Source organism: Parus major, chromosome 5, assembly GCF_001522545.3.
Source record: "Parus major isolate Abel chromosome 5, Parus_major1.1, whole genome shotgun sequence".
NCBI classification, from domain to species: Eukaryota; Metazoa; Chordata; class Aves; order Passeriformes; family Paridae; genus Parus; species Parus major.
In genome coordinates this window covers 40298094-40320055 of record NC_031774.1, presented here as the reverse complement: position 1 = coordinate 40320055, position 21962 = coordinate 40298094, and the positions used below count along the sequence as shown (strand labels likewise).

General features: G+C 46.1%; 3 protein-coding genes across 9 annotated transcripts; 2 read left to right on the top strand and 1 right to left on the bottom strand.

Moving 5' to 3' along the window:
* Positions 1 to 68: 68 nt before the first annotated feature.
* Positions 69 to 14774, top strand: VIPAS39 (VPS33B interacting protein, apical-basolateral polarity regulator, spe-39 homolog). Of its 7 annotated transcripts, none has more exons than XM_015630195.3 (20): positions 69 to 139; positions 216 to 327; positions 796 to 895; positions 2185 to 2328; positions 3328 to 3366; positions 3726 to 3790; positions 5694 to 5750; positions 6652 to 6744; positions 7398 to 7431; positions 7868 to 7970; positions 8059 to 8086; positions 8247 to 8320; positions 8865 to 8940; positions 9235 to 9369; positions 9866 to 9907; positions 10303 to 10392; positions 10791 to 10877; positions 12526 to 12615; positions 12930 to 13034; positions 13328 to 14259. In XM_015630195.3, exons 2-20 carry the CDS (start codon positions 235 to 237, stop codon positions 13346 to 13348), a joined length of 1476 nt encoding a protein of 491 aa, XP_015485681.1. In that variant the 5' UTR covers positions 69 to 139; positions 216 to 234; the 3' UTR covers positions 13349 to 14259. The 7 variants fall into 7 exon arrangements, 3 of the variants coding, with proteins under 3 accessions (XP_015485681.1, XP_015485682.1, XP_033371236.1); XM_015630196.3 differs by having other exon boundaries at positions 76 to 139; positions 235 to 327; XR_004497955.1 differs by lacking the exon at positions 69 to 139 and adding an exon at positions 14653 to 14774 and having other exon boundaries at positions 146 to 327; positions 13328 to 13552.
* NOXRED1 (NADP dependent oxidoreductase domain containing 1) lies at positions 13381 to 20748 on the top strand. Its single transcript, XM_033515233.1, is given in 6 exon segments — positions 13381 to 13498; positions 15472 to 15552; positions 15555 to 15635; positions 16585 to 16747; positions 17297 to 17435; positions 17437 to 20748. Coding segments are annotated over 6 exon segments (780 nt in total). The 3' UTR covers positions 17635 to 20748.
* SAMD15 (sterile alpha motif domain containing 15) lies at positions 18633 to 21919 on the bottom strand. Its single transcript, XM_015630205.3, has 3 exons — positions 21719 to 21919; positions 21509 to 21607; positions 18633 to 19208 (listed from the first exon to the last, which is right to left on the bottom strand). Exons 1-3 carry the CDS (start codon positions 21875 to 21877, stop codon positions 18942 to 18944), a joined length of 525 nt encoding a protein of 174 aa, XP_015485691.1. The 5' UTR covers positions 21878 to 21919; the 3' UTR covers positions 18633 to 18941.
* Between the last annotated feature and the right edge of the window lie 43 nt (positions 21920 to 21962).

The window sequence follows — 21962 nt, the reverse complement described above, 5'->3', positions numbered from 1 at the left end:
GCCGGGAGTCGTAGTGCGTGAAGGAGGAGCGGCCGCTCCGCGCCCTGTGTGAGAACTACATATTCCGGCATGCCCCGCGCGCGGCTGCCCCGCCCTGCTGTGAGGACGCCGCTGCTGCTGGCTCGGGAGGGGCGGCGAGGTAAGAGAGGGGCCGGGAGCAGGACCAGGGGTGGTGATACCGCCGAGGCAGCCGCTCCATTCCTCTGCTGAGGCAGCCGCGCGGTGCCGTTGCAGATGAGCAGGGTGCGGGCGGACGAGGAGGAGTACTGGCACAGCTCCAAGTTCCGGGCCTTCACCTTTGACGATGAGGATGACGAGCTCTCGCAGGTAGGGAGGGTCCGGCCCCGCAACTGGTGATAAGACACCCTCGTCGGGTGAGCCCCCGTAACCATCCCAGCCCAGGCCTCGGCCCTGCACGTCGCGGAGAGTTGATGTTCTGTAGGTGGATTGTCACCTCCTGCCCCCTGAGGAGGGTACCGAGCGCTCCCGTCTCTCTCTCCACAGTAGCCAGTCCAAAATCTCATTACGACGTGGTTCTCCCCCACGCACCAAACTGCATCTCCCGCTGGCTGAGCTGTTAGTGTCCATGTAGGTGTCCTTGGGGTTCGCAGTGGTGAGGAAAAGCTATTACGTTTGCTGCATAGCTACAGGACTAAAATACCATCCTGACAAGCAGCAATGGAAGCTGAAAAAGCCGTATGCAAAGTTCTTTGGGAGATGTTTGATGGTAATAGGAAACAAAGTGCATTCTACAATGCTGATGATCCTTATGCAAGGTCATTCTTTTGTGTGTAGCTAAAGGAATCCAAACGGGCAGTGAATAGCCTTCGGGATATTGTCGATGATGATGATGACGACCTTGAGAGGGTCAGCTGGAGTGGAGAACCTGTGGGAAGTAAGTAGAGAAGTACTGTAAATTATCTTTGAGACAGAGGGGGTTTAAAATTGCTGTTTAAGTCAAGTTACTTAAGTCAGGAGTATTATTCGCTATCTAATCTGACTCTAGTGTCCTAGGTTGCATTGTCAACTACTTGATTTACCTGAGCAGATCCACTGAAAAGAGGGTGAGCAGAAGCCCAAATTGTGTGAAAAAGGAGAGTGCAGACAAGTGGAGGGAATTCACTTTTTCTAATATGTAGCCAAGCTCAGAGCAGGTGTTTTGGAGGTTATGGATTAATACTTGTCATGTTTAGGTGGCCTGTGAGATTCCAGGTAATCAGTTCCTTCACATCACTGCCTGAAGTGGCACTATTTAAAGTTTGTGTTTTTACCCCACAGCACTTTAAGCAGATAATCCAAGGTTCAGTGTGTGTTTATAGAATGACTCCTACACTAGAAATTTGAAAGGGAGATGTAAACATTAAGCAGATGTGTTTCTAGTGATGATGGGAGTGAGCTCATGGCCCACACACAATGCTGTGTGCTGTGCTTTTTGAGTTCATGACCCACAGAATTGTGACACTTGCTAGCCAGTGTCAAACCATGAAAATTTACATATGGATCACCCAAAGTATCTTCAAAGACTGATCTTCTTGTCCTTTGCTATAGCTCCTCACTCTACTTTCTTGTCCCACCCAGGGTCTTTCTACCTATTGTGTTCTTTTGTCTATCATCCTGATCCTAAAATAAGTGTGTTGTGCAGCTGTGTGAAAACAAGGGGAAACTGTATTGAGCAGGCAGGAGGGAGACATAGGCATTGTTGCCAGCAGCATGTGCACACTGAGAACTGTTTTGTCTGTGTGGGAAGGAAAACTGTCTTAGTCTTTAGTGTTCAGGAAAGCATCCTCTTAGGCTTCTGCAGTTTGAGGTAGGCTAGAGACTCTCTGTCTTGCTTTGTACTTCTAGAACAATGCAATTTATTTTATTTATACTTTTATCCCCAACGTAATGGATGATAATGGTGGGGGTGTCTATGTATTCCTTTTAATCAAGCCATAGCCAGCTGTACAATGCTGTTGAAACCAGCCTTTTCTGGAGGACAACATGCCACTGCTTAACAAGCAGTTTTACATGAGAGTGGGATTCTGCATGAAGAGATGCTCTGCTTCTAGTTAGTGCTTAGGATCAGACTTACCAAGATGTGCTAGTGCAGAACTGATCAGCACACACTTGGTAATGTTTCTGCTGTGCCAGATCATTCTTTACTGATTCTTTCATGGTTAAAAATTCCCTGTCTGCACACAGGTATCTCCTGGTCAATCAAAGAGACAGCCTCTGGCAGCGCTAGTTCACTGGATGGCCGAGACTCCAGCCTACAGAAGGGCTCTTCCTCCTATGCTGCTCTTCCCAAACAAGCTTCTTCCTACTCTCTAAGCAGCCTGTTCAAAGGTGAGGTTCATTATATATTATATTGGCAAATGTGTTTTCTCTTAAGACCATCAAGGGGCAGTTGTGTTATCTTACATAAATTGTTTTATCTGAAATGTATGGCAAGACAGGGAAGCTCCAATCTCTCCTCAGAGTGGAAGTGTATTGCTTATTGCTCACTGGTCAGAAATTGAAGACTGTCTTGTGCAGTAGATCGTGTGCTTTTGTGGAGTGGGAAGGGGCTTTGGAGATTATGGCTTCTTAAAATCCAGGTTCCAAAGAACAGCAAGGTAGAGCACAGCACTGTGTGGCAATCCATTTGGTTGGTGGAAAAGAGCAGGCTGCAAAGGGACTGGCTTGACCCATGTAGCCCTCATTTGATTTTCAGTGCTGTTAGAGAGGACAGATTCCTTTATTTGGAGCTCAGCTGGCTACTGTTGGTGTTGGTTCAGCAAACACATGATAGCAGCAGTGGCAGCAGAGCTGGTTACGGGGGGAGTTGTGCAGCAGGCCGTGGTCAAACATACACAGCTTGCAATAGTTCAGCTCTATTTTCTCACTGCAAGACAACAAAACAGCTTTGACTTTGTCTCTCTTTCTCTGGGGTGTTTTTTGACTCTCAACTTTGACAATAAAGTGATGAAAAAAAGGATCCAAATTGCATCCCTGATGGATGGAGCTGTCCATGTTTCCATGGCCTGTGTTGCAGTGCTGTGTGCTTGAGCCTCTGCTCTGCAAGTAGATGAGTGAATTCAGGCTCTAAGCTCTCCTGGCCTCAGCTCCAAGAGAGCATATAGAGATGGAGTGTGATATGGTTTGCAATGCCACAGACAGCTTAAATACCTTAGAATGTGAGCAGGTGAGCCCTAGCTGTGCTGGTGTAGTGTGCATCACTGTACAGGGTGGCTTGTTCTACAGGGGCACAGCTGCAGTAAAATGGTCTTGTAGTCTAGGCTTATGTTCCCCGTGCAGGAGATGTTGCTGGTGCAGGACAGTGTCTCACCAGTGTTTTTATTTCAGGACGGAACAAACTCCCAAGTTTTCAGTCCCTCTCAGATGGTAAGTTTTGGGTCCCTGCCTCTTTCTGGGAGGGGTGCAGATTTACATGAAACAAAGCATTTCCAAAGAAGAAAAAGGGAAGTGTCATCTGCCTTAGGATGCAAAAAGAGAAACAGAATCATGTGCTGTCTAAAAGTTCAGTCATGGGTGGTTCTTTCCTAAAAGAAATTAAATAATTGGCATGATGGTTTGGGGTAATTACTTATGTACAACTGACAACTAGTTCTAGAGTAATGCTGTATTGTCATTTGGTCCTTAAGTTTGGGTCTTCTGCCATGAAAACCAAGGAAGGGATGGGTTTGAAGGTGCATGTGAATCAGGATTTTCATGTGCTACTCATCTGTGCCTTTCCCTCTCAGCCCTCACTGACACAGGAGTTAAAAGCTATGCCCCAGAGCTGCGCCGACCGAAAGCTGAGTACAAGGTGAGCAGCCTGTGCTTGTTGTATGCTGAGATTACTGAACTTCCTACTCTACTGGTTTCATGGGAAGTGATTAGTTGCTGTTTCAGACAGAAGAGGGCAATGCAGGAAATAGGACAGGGAACTGCAGAATGCAGCCTTGCAGTAATTCGAGCATTCTCTGCTTTTGCTCAGAAGTATGTAGCTTTGCTGGAGGTCTTGGTTTTGGTTATTCCTTTTATTGAATAGCCCAGCAGTCTTTGTGGAAAGGATTTCAAAGTAGTGCTTTGTCTATAAGCTGCTTTCATGCTGGGTCAGATAAACTGGCATCACATGTGGTTTTTACATTTTTTTAAATACGAAAGTTTTGAAATTTCCTGTTCATGAATCACTGGGACAACACAGAGGGAGTTGTGCAGAGGCAGTGTTCCAGTTGCCAGGGATGTTTGTCTACCAGATATGCAGTGATAGGTGTTGGAGAATCTAGAGGATTTTGGGACTGGGTGGATTCCTGTTACTAGGTGTGAGATTGTGGTCCCATGTCCCTAGGTCCAGGCAGTAACAAGAGTGACCCCATATTCCCTAAAGATACAGACATGCATGATACTAACTCAGCTGCCTGCATGGATTAACATAGACAGAAACCAGCACCTTTATGAATAGACACATACAGGAAACACTCAGGCTTGATCCTTAGCTTCCTTTCTGTCTGACCAATCCTACTGGTGGAACATGCACACTCTCTATGGGTCCATCCTGCAGCTGGTCTTAGACATCTGGTTTGTTTTGTAGCTGAATCCCAGACCCAGTCTCCTCCAGTAGCTGGTACTTGCATCCTGGGGCTGCTGGGGTTCATGGTCCACCTGTCCTGGGCCATCTGATCATCCCCAGGTTGGGGTATTTTGTCAATCAGCTATTAATCACATAACCTAACAGAGCACTTCCTCAAAGCACAGCAGAAGAAACAGGAGTGTCCTGTTATGTTGTGTTCTGGGCCTGCAGAAGCAGTGAAACAGGAAGGAGAAGGATTATACACCCCTCTTAAATGGGGTGGTGTAAGTGGGGTGAAACAAAGGAAGGAAAGTTAGTGGCACTTTTGATGAGTGTCCTGACAGTGTTTGAAGTTGTCCTGACAGCTGAGAGTCTGCCTCTAATCAGCAGTGCTGGAGGGAACCCCGATGCTCAGGATATTTGACACTCAGCTATAGATTGCTTTGAGAGACTCATGTGCAGAGGTTCCTTAATAGGATTGGGACCTTTCATCCTTAGATTTGGGCTTTCAATAAATCTTCAATGGATTTAAAATTCAGTGTCCTCTGAGCTGGCTCTTGTTGCTCCCTTTCTCTATGCCTTTGGAGGCAGAAAGCTGAATTGCAACCACTAGTTTGGGTCTCACAGAGACCTAGATGACTTTATGGTGTGTGAGTTAGGAGTGGCTCAGGCCACCATCACTTTTTATCCTGAGTCTGTTGTCCCTGTGTTCTCCATGCTGCTGTGGAAGGCTCACCAGCAGAAGTCTGTCTGAATTGTAATGTGAAACTGACTCCTTGCCCTTCAATTTTGGGTTAGTCTGTTTTGCATGTATTTTGTTTGTCCTGAAAGTAATGTAATTTGCAAGGAGTACAACCTGATGCAATGCACTTCTTACAAAGAATGTGATAACAGACCGTACTGAGGCAATAGAAAGGCTGTGTTAACATATGAGCCTTTAGCTTCCCTCCACACCAGCATATGCAGAGTCTTAGGGCTCAGCATTTGCACCTGAAAAATGTACATACACATCCTACTAACACTTTTCCTGGAGCAGCTGAGTGATAAGTGTGAGTAGCTACATGTGGGCCATCACTGATGCAGCAGAAGTGGAAAGCAGCTTGGAGACTGCTGAAATTATCTGAGGCTTAAGAGTGCTGTATTTTTCTTGTGGCAGGATTACAGCAGTGACTGGAGCCCCAAAGATACAGTCAGGCGAATGCAGAGGGGCAAGGTAAGGATTTTGCACTCTCACCTGCTTGTAAGAGATTGAGGGTGGGTGGTCCCAAAATGCTTTACACTTTCCTGTGTTCCTGGCTGTTCTGGGAACAAGGAGAGGATCCGTGTTGCTTGCAGCACCTAGCAGGGATGGTGGTCTGCATGTCTGTTACTTCGCCAGGTGGCAGTGCTGGGATCACACTAGCTCAGGAGCAGCAGCAGAACCTCAGGGTTTTGTTGCTTTGTTTACTTGAGTTGTCCCCTCAGCAAGACTCTGACAGTAGGTATCTGTACTGCTGTGTCCCTTTCTACCTTTTCTGCTCCCTGGGGCTAGGTTTATTTTAAAAGTCTGAGGGGGTGGGGCTTTATCTCCATTCTCAGTTGATGGCAAATGGAGAGAGGAAGACAGAAATGGTTTCACTGGAGCTGTAATCTTAGTTTCAGCTGCCTTAGTGTGCAGTGAAGACATAGGGAGATTGTGGTTTCACTCTGCATGTGTCTCCTCAAGAGCTGAGGTGAACTAAAGAGTGAGAGAGGCCACAGATGTGGGGCAAGAGGAAGAGAGAAAGAGTTATGACTCTATTTTTTTGTTCTCCTTTGAGGAAAGAGGCCTGCAGAGTTCCCTCCTCCTGTCAGGGCTAGTGGTTTGTGGTATAGTTCTTACAGGGGTGTTTGTGCTGAATGTATGTTGTCTGCTGTCCTAGACTGGGCAGTAATGAGGGCTGACTGCAACCCCTGTGGACAGATTTCCAGGATCACGCAGCATGTGGTTTCAGCTAAATGACAATTTCTCCACTCGTTGGGAGGGTGGTTATTCATGTTGCTGAAGGGCTTATGGGAGAGGAATAAACCATACCTTGGGTTCAGCCTGACTGTCTTATGTCCCACATGCCTGCTTCCTCTTGTTCTGTCTCTAGGTCTGCTCTCTAGAGAGATTTCGCTCCCTGCAGGACAAGCTGGTGCTCTTGGATGAAGCTGTGGCAGGGCACGATGGGAATGTCATTACAGCTGTGAGTCCTGCTGGGGCCATACAGGGCTGAGACTTCTGGGTGGCCCCACAGAGAGTCCTTGTGAGAATACAGTCAGCTCTATTGCAAGACTAGGGGGTATTCTTTAGTTCAAACCAAACAGTTACTGGAAAATGTCAAAGCTTAAGACTGGGAAATTCTGTATTCCTGTTGCCTTTCCTGCCACTCTGCAGAACTGATGTTAATAACAAGGAATCTGATCCATCAGCTTTACAGATTTTTGCAACTACCTTTTGAAGGTCAAGGTTTAATCTTCATTGCAGCACAGAAGATCTGGGACCAGGCATTTAGGATCTGGGGCCTCACCATTTTTTTGGCTTTTAAAGTATCAGACAGGAAATCGGATTGTGTCAGAGCTTTCTTCATCCAGGTCTTTTAATTCCTTGGATTTTGCATGGAAAGGTTTTCCTTTGTAAATTTTGGTCTCACTCATCTAAACTCCAGAGTAGGAGCTTAGGCAAGAATGGGAAGCTATGGCCTAGGCTCACTGCTTGTTCTGGGTGTTGTGGGTACCAGAATGAAGTTCAGTGCTGTAAGAGCTGTGTTTTCAGAGGCCCTTTGCAAAAGCTTCTCTAGGCCTTGACCAGTGTGCTGTTTGTCTGTCTTAATTCTGAGCTGTCTGTCTGTGCTCACAGGTCCTGATATTCCTGAAACGGACGCTAAGGAGAGGTGAGCGTGACTGGCCAGGATTTCTGTAGTGTGTGAAGGACAGAGGGGATCATCCTTTCACTGGGTGCAAGATACAGAAAGCCTCTGGGATATTGCTTTTTTACTAAGCATGAAGTATTTTTGTGGCAAGTGTAGTGTGGGTGGTGGGGGGATAGCGATACCTGCAAAGGCTCCAGAGAGGAGCTTTAAGCAGTGGTAGATGGTGGTGATGGGATGAATGAAAATGAATCTGTAGAGGTAGTACACGGCTGTGAATTCAGCTGTCAGCCCAGTGATTGGGCTCTTCTGTGCTCCAACCGCCAAGACTGTGATTTGAGATGGGATAAAGTTGTTGAATCCTGCCAGTGACTTTCAACTCCATGCACTGTGCTAAATCCCTCTGCTTGGGAGTGCTATCTTACTTTACCCACCTGTACATAAACTCTCTCCCTTGTAGAGATCTTGTTTCGGGAGCTGGAGGTGCGGCAGGTGGCCTTGTGCCATCTGATCCATTTCCTCAGAGAGATGGGTGAGCAGAAGTTTCTTCTGGATCTGCTCAGGTGAGGCTGTTGATCCATCTTGTGGCAGGGTTGAGCACACTGCTAGGAACGTGCCTCCAAGGTAATGCTTGCTAATTCTCTTTTGCAGGTTCTTAGACAGGACCGAGGAAGTTGCTGTGAGTATTCCCAGGAGCATAAGCTCCCTTACTGCAGGGAGGGGCTGGCTGCAGAGTGTGTGGGAATCAGGCAAAATCTTTTCATCCCCATTTCACCCTCTGGAATACTGTATCTCCCAAATCCATGAGAAGAGACTGCTTCTTTCCTCTCTCCCTCCAGCTGTCTCAGTACCGGGAGCATTTGAACATCCAGGATGTAGAAAAAAGGAGGGAATTTCTGAAAGGTTGCATTGGGTAAGAAAAAAAATGCAATAGCAGGGGAGGGATGTGGGTTCTTCACAGGAGGTGGTAGAGAAGAAAATTAGACCTCTGTGCCAGTAGCATGGCTTATGTGGTTTGAGAGCTGATGTTGATTTTCCCTTAGTGAGGAGTGGGAGTAGAGTTTTTGGTACAGTGTAGACCAGAGAGGAATAATTTGTGGGGATCACCTAGTCCAGCAGCTTTTGCTGCTTATTCAGGAGGAAAGATGTTTCAAGGGACTTTCTGATCATTGACCCTTCAGATTGTAATGGAAGTCTGAGTGCCTGAGCACTTGAGGAAGTTGGTAGCATCCACTTTAGGCTATTCTATGAGATGTGCCATGTAATGTTTCTCTGGAGCCTCTCTAGTTGGAGACAGCAGTGGGTCAGGACTGTGAGTACTCACTGGCCATTCAAGCTGGGAAGAATGGGAACTTTTTTGGTAGGAAAAAAACTTCTGCTAAGTGTACTTAGAAGGAAATTAAGGATTCTGTACTTAAGAGCTGGTCACCGGGTTTCTTTCCTTCATGTCTGGCCAGGCTGCCGTTTTCAGCTGAGGATACCTCTCACATCCAAGACCATTATACCCTGTTGGAGCGACAGATCATTATTGAGGTATGAAATCTTATCTGCTGGTCAAGAGATGGCTAGGACTACCTGTGAGATCTCTTGCTGCCCCTAACTTTCACTACATTGGATCTAACCAGCCTGTCCTGGCTAGTGTAGTTGTAATTGCTGTTCAGGCTGCTATGCCAGGCACGTGTGAAATACCAGATCTGAGACTTGATAGCATGTTGGGGCAATGCTTGCACACTGCTGTCACAACACTCTCTGTAGGTCTCTGTCCCACAGCTAAACAGGCAGTTGTCCTGGCTCACGTCCACCCTGTCTGTCTTCCTGATTCCACAGGCTAACGATCGGCACTTGGAGACGGCTGGGCAGTCAGAGCTATTTCGGAAATATCCTCGCAAGGCTTCAATCCTCAACATGCCACTAGTGACCACCCTCTTCTACTCCTGTTTCTACCACTACACAGAGGCTGAGGTGCGGATGATGTGGCAGAAGATAAGGTTGCATCTCGTCCTTGTAGCTCTCAAGATGTAGGGTGGTCAAGCTGCAGCATGTTAAGGAGAGTAAGGGAAAGAGAGATCTTACTTCATCCCTCAGAGAGACTTTGTCCCCTGGCACCAGTTTGGAGTTTTGTGCTCCAAGACATTCAACCTGGCACAGTTTGTCAGGAAGTTGCCTCCTAGAAATCACTGTCAATCCCATGAGGCTGAGGTGTGTGGAACTGGTCTTGGAAGTGCTGGAGGTGCACCAGTTGAGGATGTAGGGAAGCTGGACCAGAGAGCTAATGTGGTGGGATGGGATAGTTGCTCTCTTCTGTCAGCTGCTTCCTCCTGTGGTACTGACATGAGCAAAAAGCAGTAAAATCTTGAGAAGATTGATTCTGTGCAAGGCAGATACCTTATAATAGGTGTGTGAACCCCTGCTGTGGCCTGCCCTTCTGAGTTTGCACTGACTTGTCTGCTTTCTTTAGGGAATGTTCAGCAGCCCCACCAACCTGAAGAAAACATTTAAGGTGCGTGAGTCTCTCCTGTTTTGTCAGCACTAGCTGAAAACATGCACAGACAAGCTATGTAATGAAAGGGGCTCAGTAGGAGGAATATGAGAAGCTCAGCACTGGGCTAGGGAGGGGACCATGGCATCCTTTTTGAGCAAGGCCCTTCTGGAGTCTCCGAAAGGCAAGTGAGAGCCATGTGGAGATTTTCAATGGATGTACCCTGTCTGCAGCAGCACTTGCAAATCACCACTTCCTACTCTCAGGTGCTGTGTGTGGCATCAGGCAGCATCTTGCCTCTTTGTGTGGGTGTTGGTGTGGGTCCTGCCAGGGCTGGGGCAGATGGCATTCATCTCCAGCCCACACAGGCCTTCTGAGCTGTGCTGTTGGTCTGACTGCAGCTTTCTGCCTTGCAGATTCCTGATAAGCAGTATGTGCTGACTGCCCTGGCTGCCCGTGCCAAGCTGCGGGCTTGGGGTGATGTGGATGCCCTCCTCACCACCAAGGTGAGCTGCAGAGAGCCTTGCTGGGGACACAGTCCCAAGTACTGGTGTCTGCTACTGATAGCTGGCTTGTTCTGGAGTTACTGGATAGACTGGTTTTATTCCAGCAAAGCCCAGCACCTCTGCTGCAGGGTGTTGCAATACTTTCCTCCTCTCCCTGCTCAAGACCTCTGCTGGGCTGGCTTGGCTGCAGCAATAAGGTCAGAGAAGGGGGCTGTCTCTGAGTTCGGTTACCAAAGGGATTGCAGCCAGCCTGTGCCCAGCCCCTGCACAGAGGGCTCTGCCGTAGGGTGCGTGTAGTGGCTGTGGATTATGTTGCTGGCACTGGGAGAAAAAACACATTTTCTTGTAGCTGGAGGGATTGTCCTTTTGAGTTGACATAGGTTTGGTTCACATTTTAGAACTGGCTGGGTTACACCAAGAAGAAGGCACCTATTGGCTTCCACCGGGTGGTGGAGATCTTGCAGAGGAACAGTGCTCCCGTGCAGGTGAGCCAGGAACCCCTGCTTATGTCCTGCTCTTTTTTGGGATTTGGTGTATGAGTGACTCCTCAGGTGAGCTGCTTCCTAGCTGGAAGTGAGAGAAGCTTGCTGATCTTCTGACTCTGCCAGGTGGGTGCAGCACTCAGCTGAGCAGCCCATGCATCAACAAAAGGTGTGGGTGGTATTGAGGGCTGGGTCCTAGCTCTGACTGCAGGAGGGACTGTGTGGGCTGTGACCAATGACTGTGTTGTGCTCTAGGTTTTTCAATACCTCCCAGAATAATCTTCTCCATAATTTTACCATGCACTGAAATGAAATATCATAAAAGGAAATCAGATTTGACAAGGTAACCCACTTGGTCAATCAAGGGAAGCTACTCTATGTAGTGTTTTTGGATTTCAGTAAAGCTTTTGATGTCTCTCAGAGTATCCTTCTGGCCAAAATGTCCAGCACACAGCTGGATAAACAAGTGATGAGATGGGTGAACATCTGGTTCATGGGTTGGGCATAAAGGGTTACAGTGCATAGGGTGACATCAGACTGGTGACTGGTCACTAGTGGGGTTTCACAGGGCTCCATCCTCTGCCCTGTGCTCTTCAACATTTTCATAAATTACTTGGATGCATGACTGGAAGGGATACTAAGCAAGTTCAAAGATGATCCAAAACTGAGTGGAGTTGTTGACTCCCTAGAAGGCAAGGAGGCTCTCTACAGAGACCTGAACAAATTAGAGGGCTGGGCAGTCATCAAAATTAAGTGGAGTTCAGCAAGGGATGGATTCTGCATCTGGCATGTATAGATAGAATGAGAGGCTGGAGAGCAGCACCATGGATCCTGGTCACTGCCAAGTTGAACATGAGCCAGCAGTGCCCTGGCAGCCAGGAGAGCCAACGCTGTCCTGGGGGACATCAGACACAGCATGGCCAGCTGGGTAAGGGAGGGGAATGTTCTGCTCTGCTCTGCACAGGGGCAGCCTCACCTCGAGTGCTGGGGGCAGTTTTGGGCACCACAGTTTAAGAAGGTTATAAAGCTATTAGAGACCGTGCAAAGAAGGGCCATGAACATAGTGAAGAGCCTTGAGAGAAAGCTGTATGAGGAGCAGCTGAGATTACTTGGTTTGTTCAGCCTGGAGAAGAGCCTGAGGGAAAACCACATTGCAGTTTACAACTTCTTTGAGGGGAAGAGGAGGGGAGACCAGTGACAGGACCCAGGGAGTGGCCTGAAATTGTGTCAGGGAAGGTTTAGGTTGGATATTGGAAAGAGGTTCTTTACCCAAAGGGTGATTGGGCACTGGAAAAGGCTCCCCATGGAAGTGGTCACAGAATGAAGACCACAGGTTCCTGACAGAATTCAAGGAACATTTGGACAATGCTCTCAGGCACATGTTCTGACCCTTGGGAATGCTGCTGTGCTGGGACAGGGATTGGATTCTATGACCCTTGTGGGTCCCTTCTAACTTGGCTTATTCTGTGATTCTGAGCTTTGTAAGCAAAGCTTCTGGGATCTTGAACAGTGTTGTTGAGGTCACTTGTTCCCCAAGGAAGGGGCCAAGTCTGTGTGACCAGCAGCCTTGAAATGTTTTGAGACTGGGGTGAGGAAATGAGATGGGATGTACCTGTAGAAGGGAGCTGAGACATTCTTCTGTCTCTCACAGGTGCTGCAGGAATACGTGCGCCTGGTGGAAGATGTAGAGACCCGGCTGAACCTCGCTACCAAATACAAGTGCCACGATGTTGTCATAGAGGTAGATTGCTGCCTTGTGAAGAGACGGGTCACAGGCCTGCTTTTTCTCTCTAGCTTTTCTGTTCTCTGCCCTGTGCCACTTCTGTCATGTGCCTGGTGGGGTTTGTTTATCCCTGTGGCCTGGGAAAAATTATAAGGTTCCCAGTAGAAGTCCATGAGCCAGGAGAGTGGCTCCTAGCATTTGTGCTGTGAAATTGTTTTGTGTTGGGAGCTGGATGGGGGGTTGTAGAGTTGCCCTGCCTATCTGCAGGACACCATGTAACCATGGAAGTGTCCCTTTCTCTCAGCTGGGTGCTGGTTTTGCCTTTTATCCAGACCTACCGGGATCTAAAGGATCGTATCCAGCTGACAGCATATAAATCCAAGGTGGAGAGGGGCTCTGCAGAAGAAGAGAAGATACACAGCATTCTCAGCAATGTGGTATGAAATGCTTACTCTTTCTTCCAGACACTCTTACCAGAAACAGATGGAGGTTAGGTGTAGGGGCATGGCTGTCCTACATACTCAGCCTCACCTGAGCAGACAGAAATGTCTTTGCTGGGAAGCAAATCTTTTGTTTGGTGTTGTATTCAGGGTAGGAATGAATAGTTATACTGGTAGAAATGGCACGCTCTGGCCATAGCTGTGCTTGTCAGGGATTGGGAGTCACTAAGTTGAACCCTAGGGCTCTGTGTTCAGCATTGGTGTTAGTGATGTCTTGTTCTCTCTGTTAGCAAATCCGGTGGAAGAACTGAACACCTGTGAAACAGCTTGTCTGGCCGTCACCATGTCACTGAAAGAGAGAACTGCAAAACCCAGTCCAGTGCCAACAGAGGAGCTCCGTTACTACTCATTGCATGATCAACGCTCATCGATGACAGTGGGTGCCCGTGGCTTGTGGGACCGTGACGTTCAGGCTGCTTGAAGACAGCTACTAAAATGTAGCTGGTGAAACCATGGTACTGACCCATCAGGGTTGATTCTTTTTGGAATCTTTGATGTGGCTGTAAGCCAGGCATCACTTGTGTGTGTGGAGGGAAGTTGATGGGCATAGCAAGATAAATGTTTGCTCAGGGTGGTGCCTGGGCTTATTCTTGCAAGAGGAACGTGTCAGTCACACTCGAGTCTTTTCACACTCTGGAGTCTTTCCACCAGACAGTGCTGACCAGTCCCTGTAACAGTCAAGCTGGCTTGCGCATCACTAATCATGGTTGTGGCTGGAGTAAAACCTACCTGGACCGTGTTCTCCCTGTGTGAAAGTGTTGGGGGGAAAGGACCAGGACCAGTTGGACTTTTTTTATTTTTTTTTCCTGTTTGTTCTGGCTCACACTAGGAAAAGAGGTGTGTGAACTCCTGCAGAGCCAGGACAGCAACCTCTGCCAGTAAGTATCCTTCTGCTAGCACTCCACAGCATTTGGAAGATCCCTTTACCAGGAAAAGACGTAATGTGGAGGTGGTCAGAATCCTTATGGGTTGGATGGAGAGCAAGCAGGGACCTCTCTCAGTTGACACAAACCTGCTGGCCCCAGCAGCTATTTTCTCAGAAAGTGTTATGCCAGGAAGGATTGAAATGCACTTTCTTAGAAACATAACTCCTCAGGCAGCTGCTGGCTTCATCCTTTCAGACCTCACTTCAATTCTGTAAATAAAGCTGTCTCTTTCTCTTTGGGCTGTTTCCTTCCTTCCCCCCCACTAAGCAAATTGTCACTCTTGTGTGTTAATCCTGAGCAATTTATCACCTCCCACAAAATGAGTTGCAGGATTTTTTTAATGTTCTGAAAAGCACGGTGCATGTCACCATGGAGTGACATTGCTTGCAGAAATACCTTATTTCACACCTTCAGTGCCATCAGCACAGATGAATTAATTTTGGAGAGTTTGTAGGAGTGTGCTGCCACAGGGGGTCACAAGAACACGAGAGTAGATTTGGATTCTAGCCTCCCTGCTGCACTGTGAACTTTTTTTTTTTTTTTTTTTTTTTTTTTGTGTCTTTTTTCTTATGGAACCATTTGGGTTGGAATGGACCTCTTTATCATCTAGTCCACTCCTGCTTTATCAGGATCACCTGGAACAGGCAGACCAGGACTGTGGCTATTGTGGGTTTTCAGTATCATCACAGCTGGAGATGACTCAGCTTCTCTGGGAAACCTGTTCTGAATTTGGCAACACTCACAGTAAAAGGTGGGTTTGTTCCTTCAGATGGACCAGCACATTTCAGTTTGTGCCCAGTACCCCTTGTCATCACTGGGCACCACTGAAGAGAGTCTGGGTCCCGTTCTTCACTCCCTCTCATCACATCTTTGGACAAAGTGACAAGGTTGCCCTTGATCTAGAACCATTTTAGGTGAGGGATGCTAAAATTAATAGTAACAAGTCTAATACAGCTTGTATTTTATGTTGCTCATACTAATTGAGTAAATAGAAGTCCTTGGCAGGCTGCATATAAAGTCGTATAAACCCATAAACTTAGATAAGACAAATGGGGAGAATTGTCCTCCAGGGAGATGTTTGGAACAAAATCTTTCTAATCATCTCAGGGAAGAGACGAAACAGAGCTTTTTATAGATCTCAAAAACTAACCAGATCCCAAGGCTCAGCTGCTTCAGCTAAAGACTTTAAATCACCCTGCAAGGACTGGGCCAGGCAGCTAATCTCTTTGCATGTTTATTCCTTCATGTCACCTGCTCCTACCCTTTGCTTTGTAAGAACAGTGATGGGCAGCCACCAGAGTCCCTCTGTGGCACTTTGGGCAGGCAGGCAGTGCTAATAGTCTGGTAGCAGTGGTTTGTGTCACCTGCATGTGGCAGAGCATGGATAATTCTGTTCCAGTGCCTAGAGGTGCTGGTTGGTCAGCTCTGCTGTCTCCTGGACTTCTGAGTCCTTTTGTCCTTGCTTAGTGCAGTAGCCCTGCAGAAGCAGAGCTTTACATGCTTTTATAACAATGCTCAGCTGGTGGCCTGGAGGACATTGTGTTCTGCTGCTGCCTCCTGTCACACATGCTGTCCATCTGCTGTCATTTGTCCTGTCACTGTGTACAGCCTTGACACCTCCATCCCTCCCCTCTAGAAAAATGGACCATGTCATTCCAGAACCTGGAACTGACACCAAACTCAGGAAGAAATAAAACTCTTTGACCCTATCTTTGAGATGTCAGTGAGTTGCATTACTTTATTTTGGCCAGGATGTGCAGTGAAAATCATTCCAACTGCACATGTCCTGTATGAGACTTTTCACATATTTATACATTTATTGAAAACAATTTTTGAGCAAATGAGCTTTATGTCATCGGTATCCCTATGTCAGTTTTTTTTTTATGCTGGCAGACTTAACACATAACTCATACATAAAATATTCACTTACTGCATTGAACTCATACAACTCCCTTCGAGTTAAAAGAACTCAAAGTATCTGAGCAAACTCCACTATAAAAGCCACTAATTTACTAACTTATATGTGGCCTAAAAAAAGCTTCACAGTGCACCTTTCACCATACAGTTTCACAACAGCATTTACTGCAGGATTCACTGCAGGACTCAAACCTGCAATTTCTGGATTTTACCACTGGATGGGACTTGAACCCGTTGTTTCTACAAAAGGGGACCTGAAGCATCAGAACAGCCACCCTGTGATTAGTGCATTGCCGAGTTCCCTTGAAGTACCCATGGTGCTCACTGTGCCATCATGGCCAAATGGTTATATGTCTTTATATGCAGCCTGTCAAGGACTTCTGCTTACTCAACTAGGGTGAGCTACATAAAACACAAGATATATTAAGCATGTTACTATTACTCTTAGCATCTCTCACCTAAAATGGTCCTAGATCAGAGGTTTCAAACCAAACAGGTCTGGTTGTCAGTGTAATTCCTCACAGTAATGTGAGATGAGAATACCTCTTCACATCTGTGTGCGCACTGGTAATTGATATTTGATTTTGTTCATCCTGCAAGGAAAATAAAATTCCATTAATAGCTGGTGGTCATTTTTTATGCAGGCCTGAACAGCATCATGTGGCAGAATCTGCCTCAGCAGAAGGCACTGAAACTAAGCAATGACAGCTTTCCTGAATGCTGCCTCATCTGTGCAAAAACCTTCCTGCCCAGGTTTGTGTGCAAGAGTTTTGTCAAGAAAGATTTTGATTTACTCAGGAGGAGAAAGTAGACAGTTGAATGCTGAAGTACTGCTTGTCTCTGCTTTGCAACTTGCCTCATCTCACATATAACATGGGCTGCCTTGTTGGGTTGAGGGTGCTGAACTCTGTGTTGTCCTTAGGACATCTCTGCCCCAGGAATTGCTTTAGATGAAATATTAGCAACAGAAAATCTGGACTGAGTTATTTCGTCCCTAGATCCTACTTATCATGGTTGTCTGAGGCAACTGATCAAGACTAGGGCAGTGGATGCAAATGAAAAATTCCTATGGGAATATCTAGAGAGGACAGATTTTAGGGGTGATGATCTTACAACAGTTCACGAACTGAACTATTGAGGATGTTAAGTCAGGGGAACACTGCTTGAGGGAAAAGATTCCTGCTTTTTCAGGATTCTTTTAGAACCATTAGTCTCAGTTTTACTTCATGTGACAGAGTGATGTCTGGAACATTTTACATTGAAGTCTGAATCTGATGGTTTCTCGAAGACCCAAGAGTCTTGTAGTCAGACACTGAAGAAAACCACTATTTGTTACATTTTTAGCTAGCTGCTTTGAACTGTTGCTGCCAGCAAAGGTTTCCCCTTGTTTTCCCTTCCCAGAACCTTCCCCTGGTTTGGTTTGACAGCTGTGCCACTGAGAAAGTCTCTCTTTAGCCAGCTGCTAGAAAAAGAGAGCTTGTCTGGTGCCATCTGATGCTCTACTGTACCAGGCACCCTCTGCAGACTGTCCTATAGAGCAATGCGGGGTCGTCAGCACCAAGACATCTCTAAATTCAGGTGTAGTGAAGCCTAGTGTGATACTGGATGACAAGTCTCCATTCTCCACAGCTGCTTCCAATAGTTTCTCAGAAATTCCAGAGGAAAGTGCTGAGTATGATTCTAAATCTTCATAAACCATAATGAAGCCCGTGAGGAATGCTTTGTTGAGTTCTCAAGTTCTCATCCCAGCCCCTTCATGGGATTAAGCCATGCAAGAACCAGCACTGTTGAATCTCAGATTCTTTAAATTATTCCAGCCAATAACCCTATGTACACATTTTCTTCTACGAGTTTCACTCTCTGCATTGCTCAGCAAACTTGCTTATCCCTGGTTGCCTGAGCTTTCCTATTGTTTGGGTTTTTTTTGTCTGAATTTGCTTAATACATAGTCTTGCCCTATGAACTGCTTCAGTTTCATTTGGTTTCTACTGCAGCTTCAATACAAAACTGAATTACAAAACCAAATTACAGTTATTTTGTAGTGGCTCCAGCTTTGGTTTAACAAACTAAACAGGATCAGGTCCAGTCTTTTTTTGTTGTATTTTTTTATTCCCCATGGGGGATCTTGAGAAAGCCATTGTATCCTGACAATATACTAGTGATTTAGTCAGGAGTGCTCTTTCTGTTGAGCCAGGCTTTCATCAACACTTACTTCTACTTCCTTGCTGGTGATAATGCATTCCACCCTCACCACCACAGACTATATGATATGTCCTTCAAGAAAAAAAAGGAGGTAACTGGATACTCTGTCCAAATCCACCTGGGACAAAGCAATTCTTATTCCCTAAATTCTCTAGTTTACTGTTCTTTTATACTTTCTGCCACCATCTTTCGTGTTTCAGTACTGTTTACCATGATAAAACACTGCCTGCCTAGTTTTGCTTCACAGGAAACAATTTCTTTGGTGAGGCCAAAGATTAGTTATGCATGTTGCACTTAGACCCCTCGCTTAATTATGATTGCTGACAGCAGCTGTCGCCACACCTGTATACCTGTTATTGTATATGCAATTTATTTTACATCTGGTATTAGAGCAAGCCCAGTCTGTAGATACTGAAGCCTGGGAGAAATCGATTCACTTGAGCATCTGGGAAGTTCTTAAGAATCACTTGTCCCTAAAATATGTCAGTGATTGTTTTTTGGTCTTTTTTAATCAACTGTGACACAGAAGTGAAAGACAGACAATGGTAGAGTCTGATCTACAACCTCCACTTCACTTAGTTTCTGTAAGCAAATGAAGAATTGCAGAAAAGAGACAATGTGAGAATGGGTTTGATGTAATAAAATGTCTAAGAATTGCAGTGGCAGTGCAGTGCACAATTTTCTATAATTGTGAAAACATGGAATAGTACATCCTTGAACTATCTGCAAGGTAATAAGGGTACAGTCTGCTGTGGCTGTTGAGCTTGTTATGAAGGCAAAAGTGCAGCAGCATGAGTCTCTAATTCTGTCTCTGCATGTCCTGTGATGCAGGGAGAGTAACCATTCCCACCATGGTCTGGGATCCTTGAAGAGAAGGAACAGTAGTATAGGGCTCCAGTCCTGCTTTTTGGATAAACTGTGAAAAAGTGAGGGCATCTGCTTTCTCTCCTGTTGGTGCCTTTCTCTCTAGGAAGAGACCCATACTGTCTCTGTACGGGAGGGCAATGGATCTGCTGAAGAGAGGCTCCTCGATCCCCAGCAACTCTCGCACGTGTCGTGAAATTTCCTGAAATACAAGATGAAACACCAGAAATTCTCATTTCTCAAACCAAAACAACAGGGCAGCATCTAAAACCATTCCATATCAGAGCAGCAGGAAAAAGTGATATTCCAAATTTTGGTACAGTTTCATGCTTGAAGTTGCAACATAAGGGGGATCTGAATCCATAAGCCTCGTGTGACATGTAAAAGCAGTGCATATCGCCTTCTCTCCAGATTTACTATCAGTGATGGCATTACATTTGGTCTCCTAATGGCATACATATAGCTCTGCTTTCATCCTTACTTCAAGGACAAACAAGTTATGGGTGAATGAACTGCAGTCTCTTCTGCTTAATGCAAAATCATCGCTGTTTGTTAAATTATAATGTGAATGACAATCTACACAAAGGTGTAAAAATAATTATCAAAAAGTCATATTGTTAATTTAGAAAATGTATGGTTGTCTGAGCCAGCTGGATCTGGAACTGTGAGTGAGCAGAGCCTTACCATTGTTTTTGAAGTAACTTCTGAGAATTTAACTATCTAATTTGATTGAATATGAAAATACAATTTGTAAGGTTTTACTGATCTCTCATAGTATTTGTTCAAAACTTTCCCCCCAACTTTAGCTTGACTCTGAAAAGTAGTACCCTATTTTTTGTGATAACAAAAGAACAACAGACTTGTATCTTGAGTGGTTTTGATATTTTAAATACCAGCACAGTGGGATTAAAACCAGCAGTAATGTCACTTGTCCCCACTGCATAGCTTCCACATAATTAGCTGTAATTCTCTACCAAACTGCCATTTCCCCTAAACTGAAAGCAGTTTCCGTCTTGCTGAGCTGATGCTATCACTCTTATTTCTATAGTAACTGTATCAGCCTTTCATTTATATTTCTTGTTGGGAAATTGTGGCTTTAACTTTTCAAAACCTGCTCTAGTAGACACTTCCTGAAAGACCCAAAGGACCACATCCTGCAGAGTTCAGCATACTTGGATTCTGTCATAATAAAGTTCTTTAAAACACAAATAACTGCCAGGATAGGACATGACCTTTGAGAATATCTAAGTTCCACTGAAGTCTCTGAGATGTTCCCAATTTACTTGCAAGCTTTGGAAAATACTACTGAGACAGTCTTACTTCCAAGCTTGCCTGTCTATCGCTTATCTAAAGGAATTTCAGTTCCTACAAGAGGAAGAATGGCTTACAGTTGGTATGTCTAACCCACGGCCTCGTATTTCTCAGCAGTTGAACTAACACCATACCTAATCCTTATATTCCAGTACTAAGGTGAGGCTTACAAAGCCTATAAAATTCTTCCACTTTTGGAAAGTACTAATGACTGAAGTTTCTATCTGCTTGTAGAAAAATATTTGTGGAGGTTTGCTGTCTGAAAAATTTAGTGTTAAATTGATGCCTTTCTCTAAACAGGCAAAGTCATGGCACTAATTAATGTTTTTGGTAGCTTAAGTTTCAAACAAACAATTAAGATTGTGCAACCAGACAGGACTGTGGTGAAATTGCATTTTGGTACTGTAGAATAAAATAGTGTTAATACTCTAGTCACTGGAGCAAAATGCTTCTTCTTTCTTCTGGGTTTGAACTTCTACCTGTTTTCTGGTGAAAGCAACCTCAAGCTCTGATGCAAAACATGATTTGGCTCTGTAAATGCAGTCCCTCTGTGGTTTCCACTAAGGGAGGGAAAGAGGGTAGTGAAATTTAAGTTAACTTGTTGATTTTCTGAACTTTTAGGAAGCCTTGGAAAACCAGAGTGTAGCCCTGAAATTCAGCCTTAACTATCAGTGTTCGTTAAAGAAAATATTTAGGGTTGAAAGGAAAAAGACCAATTACATGATCATAAAGTGAGGAAGAGACAGAGTTCCTGTTTGCATCCAGCAAAGTGTAAAATAAGGAAATAAAAATGAGTGGCCCTTTTGCTGCTTGAGATCAGTGGCTCAATTGCTACAGGTTAAATCTAACTAGGTTTTCTACAAAGTTCTACAAATCAGTAAGTGGAAAATGATTTAAAATTTTTTCTGAGCGTGTGGTGCTCACATTTTGCTAAGCAATTTTAAGGGGCCAGAGGGCAACATACACTTAAAGAAAGGCTAAGCACTTATGGTGCCCTAGAGAAGAAGCCCTAAATCTGCAGCCAGCTAAAGACCTGAATAGACCTGTACTCTAGAACTATGACTGTATAAATTCGGTTGTCCAGTTTCAGGCTCACTCTGAATTGGCGCTCTGCCCAGGCAGACAAGCAGGGCCAGCAGGCAGGGCCAGCCGAGGGGCTGAGGGAGCTCCGGGAGCCGCAGCCGGGCGCACCTGCATGTGGCCGAAGTCCGTGACGCCCATGGCGGGCAGGTTGGAGCAGTTCACGTGGATGAGGCGCCGGCCGGTGATGCCGTTGGCCCTGAAGCATTCCTGGGCAGGGAAGCGGAGGGAAAGGCGGATCGCCACCTGCCACTACCGCCCCTCTGCCGTTCACACACGCACACGCTCACATACACACACACACCGGCTTCAGGCCCGAACCTCGTACTGGGGGAAGCCGAGCTGCGCCACCCACTCAGCCACTTCCTCGGCGCTCCAGGCCAAGAAGGGGCAGAAGGACCGCGGTACCCCCGCTCCCTCGGGCTCAGGCTGCGGCTCCTCAGCCACTCCAGGCCCCGCGGGACCCGGGCGCGGCTCCATTCCCACATCCCCAGGCCGCCACGGCAACGCGTCTGTCGGGGAACCCGTTACCTTGGCAACCAGCAGTTCCTGGTGGCGCTCCCCC